We start from the raw sequence: 25,967 nt of genomic DNA, 5'->3' as shown, positions 1-25,967 counted from the left end.
CTCAAACATCATGGGCCTGGACCCCACCCCCAGAGATTTAAATTCTGCAGAAAGAGTGGGGATTCTGATTTGCTTAATTAGTTCAGATCAAACTGGCCTTAGTCTCTCACCCAACCTGCTGATGTCTGAAATTCCACACCCAGCTGCAATCATTTGTTGACAAGCCTATCTCCTTAATATGAAAATTGCCCAGGAGGAGGTTACAATTAAGGCTTTATCAATTATTGATATTTTCAGATAATGAGTGAATGTGTTTCATCACTTGCTTTCCTCAGAGGTAGTTTTGATAATAATCATTACAAAAACGATAATGGATTTCTAGCCCACCATCCGTCACTCTTCCACCTTCTGAGGCACACAACCACCTTAAACTTGGACAGTACTTTCCAGCTGGCTATTTTACCATTTAGTCATTCCTTGTAGCATATCCTCTGTTTGCGGATGAGGCAAATAAAGTAACTTCTCTTGGCATCCTCCTCTATCACCAGCCTTGATGAGGAAGAAACTCCGTTTGAGAGAAATAGGACATTCAAGTGGGCAGAGCCACACAACTACTTGACGGATGGCCCAGACGCACAATAGCGCTTTCGCAGGAACAGTGAGCCAGACACTATCCCAAACCATATCATCTTCCAAGCATGGTGATCTTGAAATAAATAATTAGAAAAACAAGCTAAGGATTTTTTTTTATTAAAAAAACCACAATTTACTGAAAAAGAGTAGTGCTTTATACAAATTCCCATTACAAAACTCCAAAATATCTATTTGTCTGTTTTCAGGCACAGAAGCAGAGTACAAAAACATCAAAATTGGATAAATTCTGGTGTACCAATTCTGTTGGCCATTTTGGATTATCAATTTCTCTGTAGAGTTTAGCAACCAGTAACCACCATGCATTTACACTCAGACATTATTAGACCCTGTGTATGTAGCAAAGGATCTTTGAATTATACCTTCTAAGAACATAGAGTTTCAGGTTTGGGAGACATACTAAACTTTATTGGTTCATAACTTCATATGATACAGTCCTTTGGATAACTCCCCCAGTGTGGTTTCACTATGAATTACTATTCCCAAACTACCTATTTGAGCAGTGCTAGCTGCCAGCTAATAGCAACACCTCTGATAACATCACTTAACAGAAACTCACCTTGTATACCCTTGCAAATTATTATAATTCAAAAAAATCTTTCGTACTTTGGCTTTGCTGATGCTTACACTTCTGTTTTACCCATTTCATCTGCAAACTTGTCCTAGGTCAAGTCTGCATTACTGAAAGGAGAAAAGCCTAGCCACAAAAAGCACCAGGCCATCCTGACTGAAGAAATCGAAGACTTCCTTAGAATCTTTTTCATTTAGTAAGCAGAATTTCACTTTAGTGTCCCATCATGTGAGAGATTAAGGCAAGAAACCCATTTCTTAGAATTTCTCTCTTTTCAGGAATTTGAAAAGCAATCCAAAAACCAATGCATTTAAATCCTTAATTCTTTCCCCAGTACAGTATACATTTCTTTTTTTTTACCTTATAAAACCACATTTACATGTATTCCATCTTACTGGATCCCCACAACAGCCCTGTGAGGTAGGCAGGTCAGGAATTACAATCACCTTTTTACAGATGAGGCACTAAATCTAGGGCAGCCAAGTGCCTTGCCCAAACTCACACAGTAATTGATAGCACCAAGACTCCAATCAGGTCTCCAGACACCAAAGCCAACACCTTTCCATTACATCATCTTGCTCAAGTGAAGTAGCAATTTCTTAGACCGGAAAACTAAGAGCAATTGTTAAAATGGAACAGAGAACCAAAAGCATCTTAGACACAGCTCATAGAAAGGAAATGGGCCATGAAGAAAGGAGGGTGCTGACCGATATAAAAACGTGTGCATAGGTTTGATTCAGTGACTTAACAGCCAACTGAACAAATAAAAACACTACTTAGGCATAGTTCATGTTCAAAGAATGAGCATAATATCAACTAATTAATACTCACACTGCCTCTACCAGCTGCTTAAGTATCATTATCTCATTTTGACAGATGGGAAAAGAGGAGAAAGATTAAGTGACTTGCTTACAGCTAGAGAGAGAATATCTGTCATCAGAGTATCACTACAGGAAGTCTAGTACTTCATTCAGACAAACAGATATATGAGCCATTTTTTCTCTAGAAAGAGGTAAACTATATGATAATTACATATGAGAAAACAATACAATTGAGAGGGAGAAAAGGATAGTTTGAGGGGATATACATATGAGAAAACAATGCAATTGAGAGGGAGAAAAGGATAGTTTGAGGGGGTGAATAAGTAGCTTAAAAATTCAATCAATACAGTTGTGTTACAACACTTGGGAAAGCAGCATACAGCAACTGAATCAGACAAATATTTTCAAAGCAAACAAGAGCGTTGTAGGTCAGAGTACAGAAATCGTGTGGGAAGGTTAACAGGAATATATCATCTGGTCTTGCAGAAAGACATGCTCCCAAAGTTCTGATTTGTAAGAGATTCTTCCTGACTCTAGGAATTTTATTTTAGGCATATGAAATGTGTTACCAGATTCAAGATTTAAGCTCAGCCTCTTAAAAAAGAAGGCACAAAGGATGATGAAAGCACAGGCTATAAGATCATAATCAAAATACTATCAAAGAAGCACATGAAAAGGGCACATGTGAAGAACTGAAAAAGTTCATACTTGATAAAGCAGATTAGGTCTTTTGTCAAAGACACTAAAAGCTCATGAAAGAGGGAAAATGAAATTCCACCTATTATACATGTGTCCATATAGAAGAGGAAAATATACCAAATAAACTTTCTTAATCAGTATAGAATTAAATATATTTTTCTTTTTTTTAGATATATTTTAAGTATACTGGTACCAACATAATGATAAGAGTTTTTGCTATCTAGCTTTTTATAGAAAAACATATATATATGTACATATCTATATATATATTTAAGGGGCCCCCTCTCCCCACATTTGAGATGATTACTCAGTGGGAAGCAGTAATAAAAATGGAAAAGGCTTCCCTCCCCTATTGAGGAAAGGAGATAAAATAAGACTAAGCCATTTTTAGCAAAGCGTATTTTAAAAAAATATTTTTTTTGTTGTTTTTGCATTTGTTTGTTGTTGTTGTTTTTTGCAATACCACAGTTCAGACTCCAAAAGTCAAAAGTCTAAGGTCCTAATGTCAATGACAGTATTTCAATGTCCATTTTCTATTTGTTTCAACAGTGTTGTCTCCTTTTGCTTCTGTGTCACACGTAGTCTTTCCCACTGGAAGGTGCAGGTTTTGGATAGGGCCGTGGTGTTGGGTAAGATGTTGTTTTTCGGGGACAGGAGCAGCAAAGTAGGGCACCTCCCAGAAGGCAGAGAGAGGCCGCAGCCCAGCCAGTGAAGAGAGCCTGACCAAATTCATACCTGAAAAGACAACGCATTTGTTTCATCAATGAATCATGGGGGACTTTTGTAATATAATTAAGGAAGGAAATCAATATCATATTCATTATATTTTTTTTCCACTGGGAAAAAAATCCCCTATGATCCCTTGGGGGAAGTACTCTAAGGTTCATGAACACAGACACACCAGAATGTTTACGTTGCAGTTGTAGACACTTTGCAATAGTAACTCAGACCATATGGCCCGCAACACCAGGGTAATCACACAAATATTTCCAAAGACTTTACCACATGCAGGAGACTTGTGAAGCATGTTTCTATATTTTAGAAGCTGGGTTTGGACCATGATTCCCAGGCTAAAACTTAACAATTATGCTATTGCCAAGTAGCAACCGTATCCTATAAAGAAAATTGCTGGCAAGTGATGGAGACTATTAGAATTTTCAATAGTTGATCCTAGGTACACGGAAATCAGAAATGTATGGTTTCATAAAAAAAAGACTTCTAAACAATCCATGGACCATTCTAGATTAAGCTGATATAGCTCGGTGTATGGAGCCAAACTTCTGGGGAGAGGCTCTGTGTATGATGGCAGACAATAGGGCAGAGCAGGCCTAGCCTTGAGTCCTGATGCAAACTCTCTACTGCTGCACTCTTGGCTAGTAACTTCACCTCCCAACCTTAAATTTCTGCTTCTCTTAAAGCAAGATAGTCCCACCTGCCTCACTGGACTGCTTTCAGGATCATGAGAGACAATGTAAATAACACATAAACAGTACCAAGCAATTTATAAAGTGCTTTCACTTGATAATTTTTACTGGTAAAAAATTAGCCTATTGTCCTCTTGCAGTTTCTGTCCCTACGTTGCAAGTCTTATAGATCTAAGGCTCCAACACGATCACAATCACTGCAGTATATGTTTTCCTAGTGCAGGTGATTATATGAAGAGAAGCACACCTTATCTCTCTGACCACGGAGATTCTGCATCCATTCATGCTAGCACTCAACAAACAATAATTATGCCTTAACGTCCTGACTCTGAATGAAGTTGTTAGGCTTTAATGATGTGAACACAGTGAGACAAAGAGCCTTGACCCTGATCAAAGAGTGTTGTTACATGAGAGCCCAGAATCAGCTCTTTTATTTCTACAACTCACAATATAAATAAAAATGACTTTAGCAAAGCCAATTTTATAGTTGTGATGGAACATAAAATTTCCATAAAAAAGTGGCATCTTGGGGCGCCTGGGTGGCTCAGTCGTTAAGCGTCTGCCTTCAGCTCAGGTCATGATCCCAGGGTCCTGGGATCGAGCCCTGCATTGGGCTCCCTGCTTCGCGGGAAGCCTGCTTCTCCCTCTCCCACTCCCCCTGCTTGTGTTCCCTCTCTTGCTGTGTCTCTCTCTGTCAAATAAATAAATAAAATCTTTAAAAAAAAAAAAAGTGGCATCTCAACTTGTTTTTTTCATAAATAAGTTAAATTATGTTTTCTTAAATAAAATTAAACTATTGGGAATGAAGTTATATTCATTAACCCCTAGAGTAGTATTATTTTTTTCCAATCAATCATAAACTGTGTGTTGTTACAAAAAAAATCACTTAATTAAGTGTTGGAAGTATTGGGACATACCTCAAAAAGGAAATTTTAAGTATGTTAACATCTTTATTGATATTTAAAAAATGAACCAGGAAAAAGGTCCAGTATACAGCTGGAAAGTACAGAGATTGAGAATTTTCTACTTTTAAGTGCATTTTGTCATCAATATAGGCTGTTAAAGCAATTATCAAACTCATTTTAACATGAGTCACAGGCCTTTCAGATTATTTTCAAGTTTGACTAAAATTTCACAAAGTTCTACAAAGCAAATCCGAGAAGTTATGGCACTAGCTGAACTTTGCAGGAGATAAATAGGGTATTTTCTTTGAGAAATAAATAATAAAATAGTTTTATGCATGAATAGCATTACCTGGCATTGACCGGGGTCATGGGGTCATAAAATTCTTGAACAATTCTATTGCCATACCATGCTGTGGCAACTAAAACAGCCAGACCTACAGAAATTCAAAACAAGATGGTTAATCACTATGGAACAATAAGTATAAATATACAGCCCATTAAATTTATAAGCATTTTACAAGAATTAAATCCCATCAATAGTGTTGACATTTTTAATTTAGTCAGTTTCAATTTAGACAATTTTAACTTAGGGAGATTAGAGATTCAGACATGATTTATTCCAAATATTCTATTAAGACAGACAAAAATATTAGGTTGAAGTTGGGCATGGTTTATACTCTTCACGTCACCTTATTCACTGAGAGTCCAAGGTCACGGGCACACATAATGCTTTTTTCCAAAACAATTCAACAGGTTGATGTCAATAAGAGCTCCTTCAAAGATATTGTTACACATCAGTGTACTAAACTGCTTTTAATAAAACCAGTGTCCTTATTAGTATACACAGAGTCACTTACAAAAGGAAAGATGTAAACCCTTCTACATTTTTCTTGACCAAAATTCAAAATTTACATTTCTGCAGGACCAGAAGGGAAGTAAACAACTAGATAGCAGGGAAGAGCAGGACCTGTCTCAGTGTGGACCAGACCCCCCACATCCTACCGCCCCCCTGGCCAGACATGCGAGGTACTGCCTGGAGATGTGGTGAGGGGCCCCACCAGATCAATTTGCACAGCAACCTCTCAATTTCCCACAGATTTCATATTTCAGTAATACCACAGAAACTAGTCAACATAATTACTTCTATCATTTATAAGAAGTGTAAAATATCTCAATATTTCTTATCCAAGGAAATTAAATAACCTCTTTGTATAGTAATTATACAAAACCATCAATATAAACAGATTAAATATTTCCATGCTACTTCCTCTTTCCCTCCCCCACCCCCCCAAAAAAACTGGTCCAATCTAATTGCCTCTAATACTTGACAGAAAACACTACTGCTTTTGGCTGCTCAGATACACCATAAGAATGTGCTGGAACTTGCCACCCTTACTCCCTAGGAAGTCCCTGAAACGGAAGTGGGGGTGCTGCTGTCATTTACAGGAGTTACAAGAAGGCAAGCAAAGGAAGGGTGCTATGCAGTATGTTTATTCACAGCCTTTGGGATCAAACTATTGGGAATAAAATGCCATTCGTGCTTTTTCTGACAGGAGCTAATTTGAATAAACTGAAAGACTGATCCCTTTAACCAAATCTCCAGCAAAGCCACAGACTCTCTTCCTTCATTATTGGTTAAGTCCACATATGATGCTGGGCTAAAGGTTCCTAGAAAGTCTTTTTCCAAAGAGAAAATGAGAAAAGAAATTCTAATTCTAGCTCTTCCCAATGGTAGATTGTATCACTGGTCTCATTTTCAAAAACAATAGACTGCATATACCATATACTGTATATACGTTATATATAATGTATATAGTAGTCTATTATTTTATGTGTTTACACACACATACTATTTTATCTGCACACATACACACTACCTTATTTAATGTAGTCCTTATAATAGGGTTTCATAATGGAACTATCCATGTCTTTTCCTGGTACTCATTTTCTCAAAGGTCACATACGTAACTCCTCAATCAACACTTGAATGAAGCAACAAACATGTATGTATTTTCTATGGAAAACATAACTTCATTCCTTTATCAAGGTTTTCTGTTTCTTAACTCATCTAACCTAATTTCCTGCCATTCCAACCTCTACCTCCACTCCATTTGGCCTTTCTTTTCAAGTCTATAGTACATCCTGTTTATTTGGAATCAGATCTGTCTGTCCGGAATGCTGTCCTCTTTTTTCTCCAAGAATCCCAGTTCCATCCATTCCCCATAGACCTGTTTGATTCACACATTCTTTATGTTCTCTGTCATAACTCCCCATCTTTGCCACATAATGTCTATGGAGACACTCCAGAAATTTTTTGAATCTTACAGAATTGTTACCAAATGCTTGCTAAATAAAAAATATCTCTCTTCACCTGGGAGACTGCTTCTAGCAAATCAGTTGACACCTGGAACCTCAATGAATAGACCTGCCCACCATGAACACAGATCTCAAATTTCCATTTGGATCCTATTTGAGAATGTGAAAGTCAATTAGACTTAAGGTTTTTATGTCTTCAAGATTTTAAAGGAACTGAAAAAATCAACCCAAGTGCAACAAATCCAACAAAATCTAAGGAAACTCAAACCTAGGTCTTTACCCGTGCCAGAGACAGATTAGTGAGGTGAAGGAAGCAGGGCCTCTCTTACCTGCAATAAGAAATATCACTCCCCCAATGACAGCCATCCGCATCTTCTGCACCTCATCGTCTTCCAAGCACTTCATACACTTCATGCCAATTGTGGCCACAAAGATGGCTATAAGTCCCAACAGGATGCCAATCACCATCAAAGCGCGGGTGGCTTGCAAAGTACCTGGTGGAGAATGTTTTAGAACATGTAAAAATCACGCCTAGGCCAACAAGAGAAGAATGATTGAAGGCCACGTATATTTCAATAATGTATGGGAAAGATAAAAATGAACTAGGAGTCATAAGACCCCAGTTCCGATGATGTTTCTGCAGGTAACCAACACAATTTCCACTCCAGAGAAACAAACGCCTGGCTGCATGATGAGTAAGAAGCCCTCCAGCTCTCACAATTTATGTTTTCAATATGAACTTCAAATCCTCTGGAAAAATAATTAATGATCTGGTTGAATAGGTTTAGCAGAACTAATACATCTTTAATCCTCACTAACAGAGTATTTTGATTCTGAAATAACAATCATATGTATTATCCTTAATGTTAAGCCATTTATAATTAAAATGGCTTACAATATACTTTGGTAATAGTCAACAGCTTTATACTCCAGTCATCAAGCTGCAGAAAAAAACAGGTGAATTTGGAAGATAAGTAATGAATTTCTCAAAGATTATCACGGCTGGATAAGTAACATTTGTATCTCCAGTGACTGGCCTCGGGGTGGGGGATATAAATGCCATTTTCTTAGAACAAAACAAAATAACCTTTGAGATGTTACTTTGGAGCAAGGTAGTTTCATATTCAGAGATATCACCAGTGTTCAAAACTATTAAATTGTCATGTTGTAAAATAGCAGACAATAATTTAATGTAGTATTTCTCAAGATTCCACTAATTTTCTCATTTCCTGTTATTGTCATTGGTGTACTAAATCACGATATAGTCAGCTTCGGGAGATTATGCCAGTATGTTTCTTAAAGAATAAAAACATGACACTATCATTGTGGTATAAAGGCACAGATTTAAAGAAAAATGAGCTGAAACTACTCTGGTAAATGAGTTTGATTAATTCTAGATTTATTTCCTCCTTCAGGTAAAGATCATTATCTTATTGACAGTGTTTACATGTAACAATTATTTTTCCATGTATAAATAGTATTTACATTGTAACAAACCATGCTATCTTGGGTAAGCTACTTATTATTCTTTGGGATCAAGTTTCTATTATGTAAAGTGTGAATGATGATATCTCTAACCAGGAAGCTGGAACAATTTACTTCTTGATGGTCTTTAAAAGTGGCTGACATGATGGAAAGGTTCTGTATCTCACTATCAAATTGATACCTAAGCTCAGTCTTATGATGCTCAGGGTTGAAAACTTACATTACCAATCATTACTAACTCTAGAGATTTCTAAAACATTCAATTTTAATTTGTTAATATTTATATCCTTGCCATAACCAATCTCTGCTAAAATGACAATAACCTCTTTCTAAGAAGAATCAAAAGTATTTTTTTTTTACTGTATTTGAGAGATATTTTGGAAGCCAAGATACATTTTTACTTGATTTAAGTAAACAGCAAAATGGAGACACTCCCCTTCCATAACCAGCTCCTTGTAAACACCTGGGGCACACATGCACCCTACCCACACACTTCTCATAAGATTCCAGTGTAAAGAATTGCTGAATCAAAACACATGTTCCATGGGCCGCGGGTTTCCCAGGAACTGAAGCTGCTTATAATATTAGTGTAAAGCTTCTTGCTTGGATCACAAACAATACTGTGGCAAGAAGAGGAAAGTACCAAGGAATCCACCATTATGGCATGTCCTTCCTTCTGATTTACAAAGAGTTTTTGCCAAGACAATCATTACATGACAGGAAATTGAAAAGTAAAATAATTAAGTTCTTATACACAACACAAATATCAGATCTGGTCCTAAATGCCACTCAGAAGAAAGGCATTTCAGGCAAAAGAACGCTGGAAGGAGAAATACTAAAAATCACAAAGATAATCCACATGCCAGGAGGATAGGATGACTGTCCATCTGTTTACCTGGCACTGTCTTGGTTTTAAAACTACAGGTCCTACCTCCTAAGAAGGACCTGAATCCTGAACAAATGGGGACAGCTGGTCACTCTACTGGAGGATGACAGAATATGACAAAATGAGGTGTGTTTAGCGTGGTGGTCAGAAAGCTTAGATCCTGCAGGGCTTTGCAAGCTAGAGTAAGGTGTTTATTCTAAGTGTAATCAGAAGTCATTGTAGGGTTTTAAAGCAGGGGTGACAAGATTTTTACCTTCAGTAGAGAGAGCACAATTAGTAAATATTCTTCCTATGCTAACCCTTCAAATACATATAGCCTTCCACATCTCTCAGCCACTTCTGCTGTTTTTCTCATAAACACTCAGTTTTCCAACCTCTATTAATCACCTTTATTATTAATCTCTGATCTTTCTCCAAGTTTTCCACTTTGTTTGAGTTGTAGGGCCCCCAACCTGACCCAGCTCCTATAATAATCATTCTGATCTGCACTTCGCGTAAAAACAGCAGGCCACCAGCCCAGCAGGTCTGAGCACTTGGATCACAAGGTATTCTTCACGAGGAGTCTACCAGGCCTCTCAGTCTCATGAGTCAGACTTGTATAAAACCACCCAGGCAGGGAGCACACACAGATAAACTACTCCAGGGCTCACCTGAGCTGATCTAACATTCATGGTTTTCATCTCTGAGTTTTTCCCCTTCAAGTTCTCTAGGAAAGCACACGTGATTCATGCCATACCCATTTTATTCTTTCCACCTCTTTCACAAAGCTTCCAAGGGGGACAAGGCAGATATTTTGTTCTGTTCACTAACAAAACCCCCTATCTTTTCTTTCTTTACAGAATCATGACTTACTTGCATAATGCACAAAAAATAACGGAGGATATGGGGGAAAAATCCTTAGGAATCATATAAGCCATCTAGAGCAGCGGATCATGTCTCATTTTTAAAAATCTGACAAAGCAAGAGCATTATTTTTTTAAAGATTTTATTTATTTATTTGTCACAGAGAGAGAGAAAGAGAGCATAAGCAGGGGGAACGGCAGGGAGAGGGAGAAGCAGGCTCCCTGCTGTGCAAGGAGCCCAGTTCGGGGCTCAATTCCAGAACCCTGGGATCATGACCGAAGCTGAAGGCAGCCGCTTAACCGACAGAGCCACCCAGGTGCCCCAAGCAAGAGCATTATTCTGCAAAGCAATATTTCTCATCTACATCTTGGCATCCATTGATTTACAAAATTTCTCTGTATTTTACAATACTGGATGGGCATCAAACACAAAAATCTCATCTTGCTCCACTGGAGACAGTTGGACGAATTCTTAACTATAGTGATAAGTAGGGGTGGGGGGATGTTAAAAAATAAACAGTGTGAGAATCATAACAACATGAAAATTCACTAGTCAGGCATATGTAACAATGGATTACAAAGTCAAAGTAAGCAAGTGTTGTGTTACAAATTATGAGGGTTTTACCTGGAGATAGAATCTAAATTGTAGCATAAACAATGGTTTATGCTGGTTTTAAGCTGGAACCAGATGAATCCTTCAAATTAAGGTCTTATGGAAGCCTTTTAAGTCAGAGATCTAAAATATGTAATTGTGAGCTCATTGATGTCTTGGGCCAGATATTTTTCAATCCAAAACACTAAGAACATACCTGGCAGACCTCATGGATTATTCAATCTGTGTTCAATTCATTCAAATTAGCACATATTTTTATTTTTTTTTTCAAAATTGCACTAATATGATAGGGAAATATACTTATTCTCTTGTGGTTAGCTTAAGCTTTGATATACTACTGAGAAATGCCTCCTTGTGAGCCTGGAGATAATAAAATTTTGCTATATAAAAGCCAAACTCAGTTTCAAGTTTGCCAGAAATTTATACAAGGAGGGAACAAATCATACCTTTTGCTTAACTTGATTTTTTTTTTTATTTTCAAGATTTTAAAATTCTGCATTGAATGAGCTTCCGAGATAAAGTTTTCCTCCTGGTGGAATAATGATCAGCAGGGTACAGAAGTTGAGAAACACTTGAAAGCCACAAAATAACATTTTGGACCAGAGAGATACAGGACAGCCTTGAATTATTAACTCTGAGCTGGTCTAAATGGATCAATTCAAAATGCAAATACGCTCCTTTTCTGGCTCTTTAAATTTGGAGGTATCACTACAATATTATCATCACTGACTAAAGTGGTCTGTGGAGAAAATAGTTAGCAAACATTCAAAAAGTTACACTATTGTTTACCATCATCATTCAGCAGTAGATAGAGGAGGCAGTCTTTTAATTACATTTAGCTAGACCGATAATCTTGAGATTAAAGACCCCCTAAGGAGTTCTCACCACCTCCAACCTGAAAGTATAATTTGAAAAAATACTTACAAAGATCTCTACTTACAAGACAAGAGATGAGTGAGAAGTTACTGATCTACTACAGTTGGGTTAATCAACACCAGTGTAGGAAGACAAGCACAGACAAGTATGTCAATTTTTTTTTTTCTAAAGGTTTGTAAAAGTCTCACTATACAAACAGCAGAATCTCCTACAAATACCTGACATTGTTTATGGTACTTACCGGCCATACTGCTATATTATTACCCTATATAGTATGCATCAAACAAAGCTGATTTTAATTAAATCTGCATCCTCATGTAGTACCCCTTTGCATGAGTGGTTGCTTAATAAGTATTAGACAAGTAAATGAACTGACCATCAGGTGACTGGAACAAAAATGTTCTCTTCTCTGTAGTTAAATGAGCTCATCACAGACTGTCACACAACTATACTCCCCTGGCTTTTTCACTTGTACTCAAGGTCAAAGTTTCTTAGGAGTTCTCATTGTTAGGATTTCTATTTTATTGGTGCATAAGCTGGTGGCCACTGGGTATGACCTCAATATACCACCCCACTCAGTAACTGAAGTGGTCTGGGATGAGGCAGGACTTACCACTTTTCAGGATGTCCTGAGTAGTTTTGCTCTTTTTTGTTTGTTCCTTAGAGAAATTGCCTCATGATTAAATTTATGCTTCTATATTATCACTTACTCATCACTCCAATCAAGGAAACCTAAACTATGCCACTTCTTTGTTTTCCATCATGGCAGTTAGTAACAGAGAATGTTCACACTGGAAGGAATCCACATTGGCACCTTATAAATTACCTTAGTTGCATCCCTGGGAGCAAGAATAGGGCCCAGCTTACGTTTGTTGAGTGGATGAATGAACCGTCGGTTCATCTCCCCATTCCTCTTACTCTGCACTATTTTATAAGTAAGGCTCATAAAATAAGCCCTATTTTATTTCTCTTCAGCCCAGAGAAATCAAATGGCTTACAATAATATACACAGTTAGTGCAAAACAAGGGTTAGAATTGAGAACTTATGACCTCAAGCTTGGATTTTTTTTTTTTCCTACTTCCATCATTCCAAGAGTCAGAACTAATTCATGAAACAGATTCGAACACCAATGGCTCCTTGAACACCCTTGGGATGTAGCAGTATCATGCAGTCTGGGGAAGTGTAAGTGGATGCCTTCCTCTCTGCCTTTGCTTCCAAGACTTTCAAGACTTTAAAATCCAAGTCAGTGACTTTGTCTCTTTGATTGAGCCTGACATCATGGGGAGAGTGCTGGGAAACCTCACTGACAACCAATACTCATTAAGCACACCTACACACATGTGGATTCATGCAAAGCAAGCTGAACAGGCTAGAGGAGCTTATACACAAATTACAGAATCCCAAGGTTAGATGAGACTTAGAGAGAGTCTAGCCTAACCTTCCATTTGTCTGGTGCTTGGATTTTCCCTACAACATTCCTACAAAATGCTTACTTCTCTGCTTGTGCACCTCCCACAATGCAACCTCCCAGTACAGCCCAATCTTTGGACAGCTTTAGCTATTAAAATCAACCAAGAAAAAACAATTAACTAAGTACCTAAAACAGGTGCAAGCTTGCCAAAAGTTTGAGAATTGGATCAGCAGAAGGCAAGATGTACAGTTTAATCCAGAAAAAGTCTGCTGCAGCAGTACCTGGCACTGCCCTTTGTATGTGCCAACTCTCAGCGGTCATCAGTGTGAATGAACATCTCATACTTGGGATGGAATTGAAATAATACACAGTGTAACATCACCCCTCCCCCCAAGGGAAGCTTCTCGGTTACATTTTCATAAACTGTTCTGTAAGAACCACCTAAAAGAAGCCCCGTTGTATCTCATTTCCTATATTGGTTTAAACATCCTATAACCCTTTATAAATGTCATGTGCTTTTTATAGCTGACACTAGTTAGAGCAGGGGATCAAGGGCTTTTAACACATCCATTGCCTTAAACCTTGATAAATTTCTGTATCTCTACTCTAAGATGCCAAGTGGGCTCCACTGGCAAAGTGAGCAAGATACAATTTCAGGAAACTTCTAGCCAAGCTATAAGTGGCTTGGCTATAACTTATAGCCAAGCTATAATTTAGCTATAAGCTAAAAGCAAGCACTTCCTGGTATGCAACCCTTTACAAGGAAAGCTACTTACATCTAGGAAATTCTGTTCTCTTTTAGACATCACAAAACTGCGCCAAAACCAGCCAATGAATCACCACCCCAGGTCTCTACATCAGAGGAGAGTGAGGACCACTGCCCAGGCAGAGAAACAGAGACAGGTTCCCTGGGCTCTGTTCAAAGGCCTCCAGCGAGTCATGGGCAGGTTGGGAGAGCACCTATGAGTGAAGGCTCCCTCTTCTGGGAATCAGTTTTGAGAGAAAGGCCTCAGCTCCACCTTGAATAAATCCTGGTTTTAACCAAAATAAAAAGAGGAATCTGATCTGGAGTTAAAAAGAATCATCAGGAAGAAATCTCTAAAATCTGTATGGGGGAACGGGTATTGTTTAGTTCTTCTACTACAGCTTCAAAAACTATAACAGCTATATTAACCACGAATAAATCAAAATAAAACATTTTAACACATTATCGTGTATAGTGATGACCTGCTGGAGTATTTGCAACATGGATCAGTTTGGTCATGGATTCTATTTGGTCACCTAAAGAAGTAAAAGAAACCTATTTAAGCATATTGAAAATGAACTGTTTTGATCAGAAGAATCAGAGACCTCTCTGGAATTTCCCTTAAAACCTTCTCCATCTGCCAAGTCCTCGACATGATACCCAAAATGCCTGACACCATTTCCTTACACACATTTGTCTTTTCATGGGGAGATTCAATGATTATATAAAGGGGTGTACTTAATACACTTCTTATATTTGGTATAAAAGATCCTAATACAGGCGCTTTGAAAAGTTGAAGTGACAACACTCAAACCACCATGCACACTGACGAACCAAATCCCACAGGTGTGCAAGCTGTTTAAACAGATTCAGAACAGATTTAATAACTCTAAGATGTATGGTTTTTGACAAAACCACAGGCTGGAGGTGGACAGGGCAATTGATGGAAGCTTGAGCAACGGCAACATGGCTCACCCTCAGCACACAAGGTGGGCTGGTGGTCAGCCTTGTTTATCCTGGCAAAGACTAAGTAAGCTTTTCTTCAAGTTAGTTTGAGGGCATGAGAGTCAAATGTGTAGGGCAACTAACACAGTATCTCAAGGAAGGTACTCCAGCCATGAATTATTATGACCTAAGTAAGTGGGAATTTAATGAGTTTCTAAAAAGGTACTCATAACGTTTTACCTAAAAATAAATAAATAAACAAAAGTAAAAAGGCCATCCTATCGTCCTTCTCCCTATAATCCTTAGAAATATCACTCTCCACATAATTCTTTTCAACTTGACAGACGAACGGACATCCGTTACACAGACACTCCTTTAAGGAAGATGGAAGCTTGGAGAAGACCCACCATTTCTCTCACTATCCTCCTCCCTGACTGAGCTCTGCCTTCAGCAATTGTCTCCTCTGCTGCATTTTCTCCAGTGCCTTCATTCTCCTTCATATTATGAGGGGAGCTTACTTAGAACTTTTCTTTCTTGCCACCCCTTTCCACCTGCCACCAAACTTCACTTTCCAAAATAACACTACACAATATGCCTCCTCTGCAGGCTTGAAAGCTAAACCCTTCAGGGGAATCTCAAGAGGCTTCTTGAAGGAGTCATGGAAGAAGATGCAAAGGAGCTTCCCCATACTTACTGGATTTTAAAAATCAAAAAAATCAAAAGATTCAAACTCAAGTGTGAGTAGTAGACACTAGGTTGGGACTTTCCATGTAGAAATGTGATTTTACTATGAAAACTCAGAGTAAAGATAGATTTTACCCCCCTCCCCAATTTACCTAAAACTTTAGGATTCCCTATTAATTAAAGAATCTGGAAAAGCTGACAGGCTCCAAACTTTTCAAAGCATACTGTTTTCTTGTCCAAACCCCACCACTCTTCAATTTATACAGAATCTTACAATATCCAGGACAAGCCTAAGTGCTCAAGTTGGAGGCTGGCCTTCACCCACTCAATCTCCACCTCACTGTCATGGGAATTTAAGATGAAACCACACCTAGAGGAAAAGTGTCACCCGGCGAGTGAGAGGAAAAACCAGAGCTGAGGCCAGGGCTTCTCTTTTCCCAAACCACAGTTCTCTCCCTTCCTCACGACAAAGCACATGATCAGAAGATTTGATCAACTGAAGTTTCACAACCACGTAATTATACCACAGAATCAATTGGTAGCCACTAGCCCAAAGCGGAGCCCCTGGTGGGGGGCTGGGGTCTCAGGTTCACGACCGTGGGGGTGGGGAAGGCACTCACTGCTCAGATTCAGCAAGGAGTCGAAGACTTTGCACTGAATCTGCCCGGTGCTCTGCGACACGCAGGACATCCACAGCCCCTCGTAAATGGCCTGGGCCGTCACGATGTTGTCCCCCGCGTAGGAGTAAATCTTCCACTGGGGCAGTGCCGTGCTGGCAATGCAGCCGATCCAGCCCAGGAAGGCCAGGATGAAGCCTAAGAGCTGCAGCCCCGCGTTGGCCATGGCTCGCTCGGGCGCCCGCGCTGGTTCAGGGGTGGCAGGTGCAGAAGGCGGAGTTGGCAGGTGCGCACCGGGGACTCTCCGGAGTGACGGAGCCGCGCGGAGGAAGTTACTGCGGAGAGCCCTGCTCCCTGAGCTGCCACCGAAGAAGCTTTGGGTCTGGGTCCCGTCTGGGTCGGCGCTGGAGTCGGCACGCGAGAAGCTGTGCTTCTCCCAGGCTCCGGGACTGAGACGCCAACCCTCTGGGCGCCGCGATTTAAAGCAGCTCCGCCCCCGGCCCGCCGGCCGCCGCGCAGCGCCCCCTGGCGGTTTCAGAGCGGCTCGCTGGGAAAGCGGCGGGGAGCGCGGGAGCCCGCGATGGCAGAGTCCTAGGCAGGAAGGTCCCGCCTGAGGTGTGGGGACTCCCTGGGGAGGATCAGATCTGCACAGTGCTCCCGTATTCGTCCCTTATCCAAAATGATTTTGTATGTGGAAACACTAAAAATTCATAACGATGAAAAATAGAGGCCTCAAAAGACCCACGGTTTCATTTGCAACTTTATTTCACTATCTTATTAAAAGGCATTTTCTATTTATCCCCAGGACACCCTCCCATCCCCACACACTTCTCTCTCTTTTGTTCATCTTTCCCCCCTCCCCCTTTTGCCTCCTGTTCCCTTCTTCTCTTCATGGTCTCTTCTAGAATCATACATTTCTGCATGAGTTGTAAGAAATCTTTGTACTTCATAGATCAGGAAACTGAGGCTCAGAGAGGAAACATGGTTTTCATAAGATCACACAGCAAGTTAGTAGCATCTCTATACTTGCTTCTCAGACCACTCTGCTTTCCACTACATCTCAAATCTACCGTAATATATACCCTTTAATCTATCATCCCTATGAAAATGCGGCCCACCTTCCCCCACCCCTACACATACACACACACACACACACACACACACACACACACACACACACACTAGCCTCTTTCCTGCAGCAGTTTGTCTTAGAGCAGTGATTACTTCTCAGAGGGATCTGGCCAATGGGTGCACCCCGTGTCCCAAAGGGTGTTTTATTAATGAATTATCAGACAACCATTCATCAAATGTGAGAGCATGTAAAAAGTCTTGCCCCAGAGAAAAGAGAACTGCTCTGGGATTTAGGAAGTCAGCATCCTGGTTCCATGTTTTGCAGTGACTGGCTGGGGCCACCCCCTCAGGTGTTAGTCTGGCTGAGCCTGTAGTTTCCCTCTATGGGTTTCTAAAACTTCCTTCTTTGTAGTTACTCAGAAGTGATCTTGTGGTTTGGAATAATTAAAATGTTTTCCCAACTGCTTTTTGTGTGTGGTTTGAGTGTGGTGGGAGGAGATGCTTCTATGATTTTAGTAAAAACAGAAGTCCATCTAGGAAGAAAACAAGATATGTTCCCATATTTACTGTGAAAACTGCCAGTTTGTAACAAGGAAGGAATGGAAAAAAAGTCAGAGGGTGAGTGAAAGGAATGAAAACAAGCAAACAAACTAATACTTGGGAGATGCTGATGGAGAAAGGACAGGTGGGCTTTGCATGTGGGGGGGCAGGTGGTACATGAGAATCTCTGTACCTTCTGCTCAACTTTGCTGTGAACCCAAAGCTGCCCTTAAAACAAAGTCTATATAAAAGTAACAACAACAACAAACAAACACACACACACAAACAAAAGCCCCACCAACCTCATTTCCACCTGGCTATCTCCAGATAGCCAAAGGACCAAAGGACAGATCTGCAAGGAAATTTGGGGACTAGCAATGAAGAGGGTACCACATGAGCTGGATAAAGAGGTTTCATTCAGCGTAAGCCAGACTAAAACAAGTAAGTGTTCTCCTTCTTCTGAAAGTCTTCTCAGACCCCAGGAATTCTCCCAGTCAGCTCTGAAGGGCAGGACCACATCCAGGTTGAGTCCCCAGAGTCTGAGCCTGAAGTTAGTAATTCTTTCTAGGTCCAGGTGGATGTTCTATGGGTGCCTGTGGGTGTGGGTGAGGGGTTATCAATCACACTTGATCTGTCTATTCCTCAGGAATATTTAGCTCAAAGGAGGTTCTCAGAATTTGCTATCGGGCTAGACCATTACCATGTGAATCATATAATCTTTTGGTGGTGGTGTTGTTCCAGTCAATTCAGAATTAAAATTGTTCTTAAATTATTTTTTCTTGGTTGCTTAGATTGGAATAATGAAGTCAAGATTTGTGTTCAATGGATAGACTCGTTCTCAGATCCTTTTCATCTGCAGGAAGACCTGTTTCTCTCAACCTACAGTTTGCAGGGAATTGAAAGTATGAATTTTGTGGTCAGTATGGTCCTGTGTTTTTGTTTTTGGTTTATTTCAGGGCTGTGTGAGGCTGATTACTTCATTGCCCACAGCCTTGTTTGTGAGGTTGTGGTGGATGCTGTTTACTCCCCTCTGTTCCATGCCCAACTCTGGCCTCCCTAATCCTGTCTAGTTTTCTGTCTTCTCCTCAGAGAGGATGGGTGAGATAATGGCTTAGCATAAATCCAGCGACTTAAGAGGAAAAACAACTGACAAACATTGGCCTCTAACATACGAAGCATAAATAGTGGAAGCAGCACGGTGACCAAGAAGTTTCTAGAAAGGTTGGCAATGGCATGGCAAATATCCTGGCCTGTTGGGTACGAAGATCTCCTACGTCCTTAGACAAATTACTTCCTTTCTCCTCTCAATTTTCCTACCAATAAAAATTAGGAATTGACTTCTAAAAGGTCACCCATGTGTAAAACTTTATGACTCTAAGTAATAATAGCTGACCCTTGTGGGTAACATACTATTATTACTAGGTGTTGAGCTCAGACTTTACATGCTTTATCCCCTACGTGAAGGTGACAGAGATATAGAGATGTCAAATCACTCACCCAGGATCATATTTGGTAAATGGCAGCTCTGGGATCCCAAACTACTCACCTCGGCCTAGAGCACAGCCGTTAAGCACAGTCCTATGGCAGTTCTCTGTGTGAACCTAATCAACTGAGGACCAGTGGCTTTTAGAACTTTGAGAAGTTCTAGAAGTTTGAGAAATACACCAAGAGATGAGAGTAGAGATGAGACTAAGGGTCATAGAGTGCAGGCAAAGAAACACACTCCCAAGAGGCAGTGTAACAGACTCTCAGAAACTAGTTATAAGAGTAAGAAAGGCATCGGGAGGTAAATTTTTCCCTTAGTGGCAGTGCATGTTAACACCGACTTTTCAGGCCTCTCAGGTGGTAAAAGCAGAATGGATGGACACATTTCTAACTAAACAATCTGTTGTATAATTATTTAGGGTTTGAGGGAGGGATCAGAGTACAGATGTGAAAATTGAGCATGAACTTTAGTGTTCGAACATGAAGGTTACCAATACTAAAAACCATTGGTGCATACCTACCATAACTGCTTGAAATAGCCCTTTGAATCTACTTGCAGTTTTTGAGAGGTTAATGAGGTGTAAGTGGTTAAAAGGACAAACTTTTGAACTCTAGTTCTATCAGTTACTAATTGAGTAAACTTGGAATATCCATACAACAAACATACTTGGGCCTTAGATTTTTTTTCTCTTTCACATGAGTAAAACTATACTTCATCATGTTATGATCGTTAAGCAAGTTCATATGTTGCATTACTTGGAAAGTAGTTAGTACATAAGAAACACATGAAATGGGGGCGCCTGGGTGGCTCAGTCGGTTATGCGTCTTCCTTTGGCTCAGGTCATGATCCCAGGGTCCTGGGATTTAGCCCCACATGGGGCTCCCCGCTCAGCAGGGAGTCAGCTTCTCCCTCTGCCCCTCATCCCGCTTGTGCGTTCATGCTTGCTCTCTCTCAAATAAATAAAAAATCTTTAAAAAAATACAACTTTAGGGGCACCTGGGTGGCTCAGTCGGTTAAGCGTCTGCCTTTGGCTCAGGTAATGATCCCAGGGTCCTGGGATCAAGCCTCACATCAGGCTCCCTGCTCAGTGGGGAGCCTGTTTCTCCCTCTCCCTCTGCCTGCCACTCTCCCTGCTTGTGCTCTCACTCTCTCTCTCTCTGTCAAATAAATAAATAAAATCTTTAAAAAAAAAAGCACATGAAATGGGGTTATTCCTTATGATTATTATTTCAAGCAGAACTGATATATCTAATTTGCTAACACTGCCATTTACAAATGATCCTCACATTTGTTCAGGAAGTCTCTTTTTCTTGCCTGGATTCTATTAGAATCTGACTTAATGTCACAGTTAAATCATGGTGACAGGATATGTGGAGTTTCTAGCAGGCAGATACAATTTTGTATTCAGAAATGGACAAGGCAGCAAGGAGAGGGATGGGGGCTTTAGATGAGATTTTCAAGCCCCTTCTCCTGTCCTTGGACAGCTTTGCCCTCTGTGTAGTTTCCATGGTGATGATTAAAGGCTGAGGGGCTCTCTGAGAAGGGGTGGGCCAAGAGCAGAGGGAGAATAGAGACGTGGTGCCAAATAACTCTCTTTCAGATCAACGTGGCTCTTCAGATGGTCAGGCAGAAAAATCCTTGGTTTAAGATTGTTATTAAGTCTCTGCCTTATCATGTGGATGCACAGCTCCCCCTTATGCCCTCCCCTCAGCTCCCAGACTGGCAGTTCTATCTCTTCACAAAAGGGGAAAAAAGGTGGGATTTCTGCCATAAAATCTAATCTTTGAATTATAAAAATTTACCTTGACAAGTTAGTGAATGACTCTTCCCTTATTTTATCCCTTTGCTTGCATTCTGTTTGGGGAAAGGTTTCCTTGTAATCATAATCATTAGAGACACTAGAGACAGTCCACTGATTTCATCATCAAAAATCAAGGTCAAATTACTAATGATATTTTACTTTTAGTCTCCATAATGTAATTCCAACTATATTAGTCAGGGTTCTCCACAGAAACAGAACTAACGGGAGCTATGTATATATCTGTATCTATTTCTATCTCTCTATGCCTGCCTATATCTATCTCCCTATATATCTCTGCATTTGACGAGATGTTTGGCATGATGTTAGATAGAGACAGAGACAGAGATACAGAACAAGACCAAGAGCTAGATTAATTTTAAGAAAATGGCTCAATACAATTGTGGGAGCTGCCAAGTCCCAAATTGGTAGAGCAGGCCAGCAAGCTGGAGACTTAGGTAAGAGTTGGTATTGTAGTCTTGAGTCTGAAATCTTGCAGCCTTTAGAAAAATTCCTTTTTTTCCAGAAACTTTCATCTTTGTTCTTAAGGCCTTCAACTGATTGGATGAGGCCCACCCACAGTTTGGAGGGTCATTTTCTTTACTCAAAGCCTAGTGATTTAAATGTTAATCGTATCTAAAAAATATCTTTACAGCAACATCTAGATGGTGCTTGACTAAACAACTGGCCACTATGGCCTCGTCATGTGGAGACATATAGTTAATCATCACACTAACTAATGCCTTCTGATCATTTAGATTCTAAGGGCTTTATTTCTATGACCTCACCTAGTAATAAAAAAACCAGTGAGCTAGGTAATGATTACTGTAGGTGAGGAGACTGAAGCTTAGATAAGTAAAGTAGTTTACCCAAGTAACAGCTGGAAAAGGGCAGGGTTGACACCCAAACTCAGTAGGTCTGGTTCCCGAGGCAAATCGCTTATGTCATGCCCTGTACTAATCTGAGGCACATGCTTCTCTTCCACCTTCTTTGTGACTCTCCAAACCACCCAGAGAGTGCAGTCATAGCTACAAATGGAGCCCTCAACAAGTCCCCAAATCAGAGCCATACCAGAGTGAATAGTAGGTGTTCAGTAAGGGTCAGTAATTAAGTGAATGAGTGAGTGAAGAGATGGATGCCTCTTTATGACGAGGCATCTGAGGCACCACACCACAAGAGTGAGGAAAAATAGTTTTGATGCTTAAGGAGATCCTGGCTTTTGTGGTGGTGGTGGTTGGGAGATCCAACAAAAAGTAATGGCAATGTGATAAAGTTCTTAATTTTTAATACCCTGGTCTTTGGGAGAAGACAGACTTGAGGATAACGTACTGCTTTCTCCCTGCAGTAGACATGATGCTACACAAGATTGTTCATCTCTCTGGGCCTCTTTTTCCCGACCTGTAACATAAAATACATATACGTAACTCATAGTGTTATGAAAAATAAACAGAGTTGATTGAAGTAATGCCTATGAAGTGCTGAGCCCTGTACCCAGAACATGGGAAGTGTTTGATCAATGGTAGTTGTACTGTAAGAACCTGGGTGAGTGTCCCATGGTCAAAGATAAGCAAGCTGTGATTTCATCACGTTGAACTCAATATTTGAAGTCAACTCCCAGCTACCTAAGGGAGAGAACATTTTGGGCAGGAGAAAGAATTTATACTGAAACGTAGAACAAAGGTACAAACTTATGAGCTGCATCTCATATTTGGCCTGAACATGCATTTTATTTGAACTTCCCAATAATTTTTCAAAAACTAAATTAGCTTTAACTTTGAAAAAACTGGAAGATTTTACCTAAAACTATCTAGAGTCTGGCCAAAAAGAGATGGAAATGTCATGCAGCTCTAGATGGGCTCTCTGGTTTCCCATTTCTCCACAGTGTCTGCTCTTCCTATTCCTTTATGTTACTTCTCTGGATCTTGTAGGCTTTGGGGCCAATGGACACATAGGAAGTGCATGTAGTAAGTAGTTGAACTGACAGGACTTGCATGCCATGTTATGGAGTGTGGGTTTTATCATGCACTAGGCAATAAGATGCAATCACAGACTTTTAAGCAAGGACTTGAGTAGATTTGTGTTTTAGATTTTTCTGGGCTGTAGGAGGCAGAGATAGAAATCAGTTAATGCAAAGGCTGTCTTAATAGTGTAAGAACAGTTTGGTGAGAGTGTTTGAACAATGTCAAAGCCAGCAGCATTGGAAGCAGAGAGGGAAAGGACCTGCCAGAGATGGGTGGAGAGGAAGCTTGTACGCCTTTATGTGATTTTATATATTTATGCTGAGCCAAGAGTGATAATAATTTTTGAAAGTGCTGAATGGCTCTCTCCACCAGCACAGGGGAGAGACATGTATGTCCTTGAAGGAGAACATTGGATGGGAAACAGGACTCTCCCTCTCTGTTTTGACCATTTCAAAGATGGAAGAGAAGCTGGACTTTTTGGATTTATACAGGATGATCTGTCTTTAATGTGGCTCCTTCCTATGAGATATTCAAAGGCAATTATACTATGCATGATTGTGGTCTGTAGAATGCACCACTGCTCTATTGTATGGAGGAATAGTAAGACTTAGGACAAGGAGGATTGGTGAGGAAGAATGGGTATTAAAGATTATTTCCAACTAATATGTAGATGTGAAGGATGAGTTCTACCTAGGGGTATATGGATCTTTTTCTTGAGGGCATTAGGAAGGTATGAAAAAGTTTTAGGTAGGAACAAGACCTAATAAGGTTTACTTGATAATGTTTTTAATAATATTGTTCTGAAGAAGGAAGAATGGATTGTGGAGAGGGACTGTGGATTGATACAACAGTGCACTCCATCTAGAAGGATGTGACTATAATCTGGGGTGGGGGAGCTGGAGGCCAGGGTTGGGGGTCCAAATGGAGAGAAAAATGGGAATAAGCAGTTGAAAAAGTATGATGGGACTAGATCTTTGGTGCTAGCTGGGGACTAGTTAACTGCCTAATTAAGAGACTCTTAAAATATCATAGGACAGACATCTTAACCTCCTCCCCCTCAGTCATCTATATATGGCAGAGTTCAAGATTATATGTAATTCCAGATGCTTGGGCTATACATATTTCCCAATTCAAGAATATAATACCTGACATTTATTAAGTCCTGATTGTATGCTCACTGTTCTAGGTCCTCTGCCTGAGACTTTTAGAAACATAAACTTGAATTCCCTCTATTTTCTGAAAAACTATTCTCTCATTGGCAAATGTTAGCTCTAAGGCATAAACGAACTACCTATTAATTTATTAAATTAACTACAATATTTGATAATATTAACAAGTGAGTTATCATTCATCTTCTAACTGATGCCCACTGGCTGTGTGTCATAATCAAGTTGTTGATGTCAATGTGGCAAAAATGATAAAGAGCAGGGATTGTATCTCCAGATTTCCTGCATTCCAATCCTGGCTTTGCTAGTTGTTAGCTATGTAACATTCAGCAAATTGCTTACTATCTTTTGGATCCTTTCTTCATCTGAAAAATAAGGATACTAGTATTATTGTCATCATTGGGTGGTGGTAAGGAGAGCAATGTTACATGAAACACATTTAGAAAATGGTCTGGCGCCTATTAACTGTTCAGTCAGTCTTATCTCTAAAAATAGTGGTGTGGGAGGAAGATGATCGGGATCTGAACCATTACATAAGAGTGAGGATGGAGAATAGGGTGGAGGTGAGAGATTTTACAATGGGAGAAGCTGCCTTATTGTGCCATAAAATGAGGTATAAGTAAGTAATTAAGACCCCATAGCCCATATAAAAAAATCAAAGCTAATTGAAATTAATTTCCAAAGGCACGTGTATATGTATGTACTTTTACCTTCAAATTAGAAACTAAACTCTCAAACTAAAGTCTGCCATTGTTTCAGCCCTCTCTTCCATCCCATTTTCCCCCCACCTGAGAAAGCCTTTGAAAAGATCACTTATTTTATGAAAGTTGCACAAGGTAGAGGTTAAATCAGGTGGAAGCAGAATCAGTGAGTAAACATGAGAAAATGGAAAAGGACAAAGAATGTGGCATTGCAAAAGTCTCCCAGTTAGGAGTGAATTTGAAACTGATTTCCTGTAACTTTGACCTGCAGTAACACACATTTGTGGGGTCAGGGCCACTAGATGTGAGCAGTTTGCTGGTTGGATACCCCTGGCCTTTACTGCTGCAGAGGTTTAGCCAGCTAGAATTTGTCTGCAAAAAGTTGGTATCTTTCCCTGAATAACTGTCTTCTCTACCTCCTTAATGTGAAGGGTGGTGGGCCACCACATTCCCACAAGCTCTGTTAAATATTTACTGAGCACATTGTTTACTAAACAAGGCTCCATCCAGTACTCAGAGCTGGCAAAGACTTGTTTCTGATTTGCTCATTTCTGTGAGAATTGTCTTTCTATCCAAGAAATAGGGGAGAAGCATTTAATTATAGCTCAGATAATAACTGTGCTGTCCAGTTTGATAGCCACTAGTCACTTGTCTATTTAAAGTTTAACTAATTAAAATTAAAATTAAAATTAAAAATTCATTTTCTCTGTTGTACTTGCCACATTCCAAGAGCTCAGTATAGTGAACAGCCACACACTGGACAATTGCAGATGTAGAACATTCCATCATCTCAGATTTTTCTATTGTTTAGC

General features: G+C 39.9%; 1 protein-coding gene across 1 annotated transcript; it reads right to left on the bottom strand.

Annotated features, from left to right (window-relative positions):
* Positions 1-674: 674 nt before the first annotated feature.
* CLDN1 (claudin 1) lies at positions 675-16,873 on the bottom strand. Its single transcript, XM_021692477.1, has 4 exons — positions 16,436-16,873; positions 7,657-7,821; positions 5,361-5,445; positions 675-3,417 (listed from the first exon to the last, which is right to left on the bottom strand). The coding sequence occupies exons 1-4, from the start codon at positions 16,656-16,658 to the stop codon at positions 3,255-3,257; spliced, it is 636 nt and encodes a 211-aa protein (XP_021548152.1). The 5' UTR covers positions 16,659-16,873; the 3' UTR covers positions 675-3,254.
* Positions 16,874-25,967: the final 9,094 nt, after the last annotated feature.

This window comes from Neomonachus schauinslandi, chromosome 1, assembly GCF_002201575.2.
Source record: "Neomonachus schauinslandi chromosome 1, ASM220157v2, whole genome shotgun sequence".
NCBI classification, from domain to species: Eukaryota; Metazoa; Chordata; class Mammalia; order Carnivora; family Phocidae; genus Neomonachus; species Neomonachus schauinslandi.
This window is presented reverse-complemented; position numbering and strand designations above follow the sequence as displayed.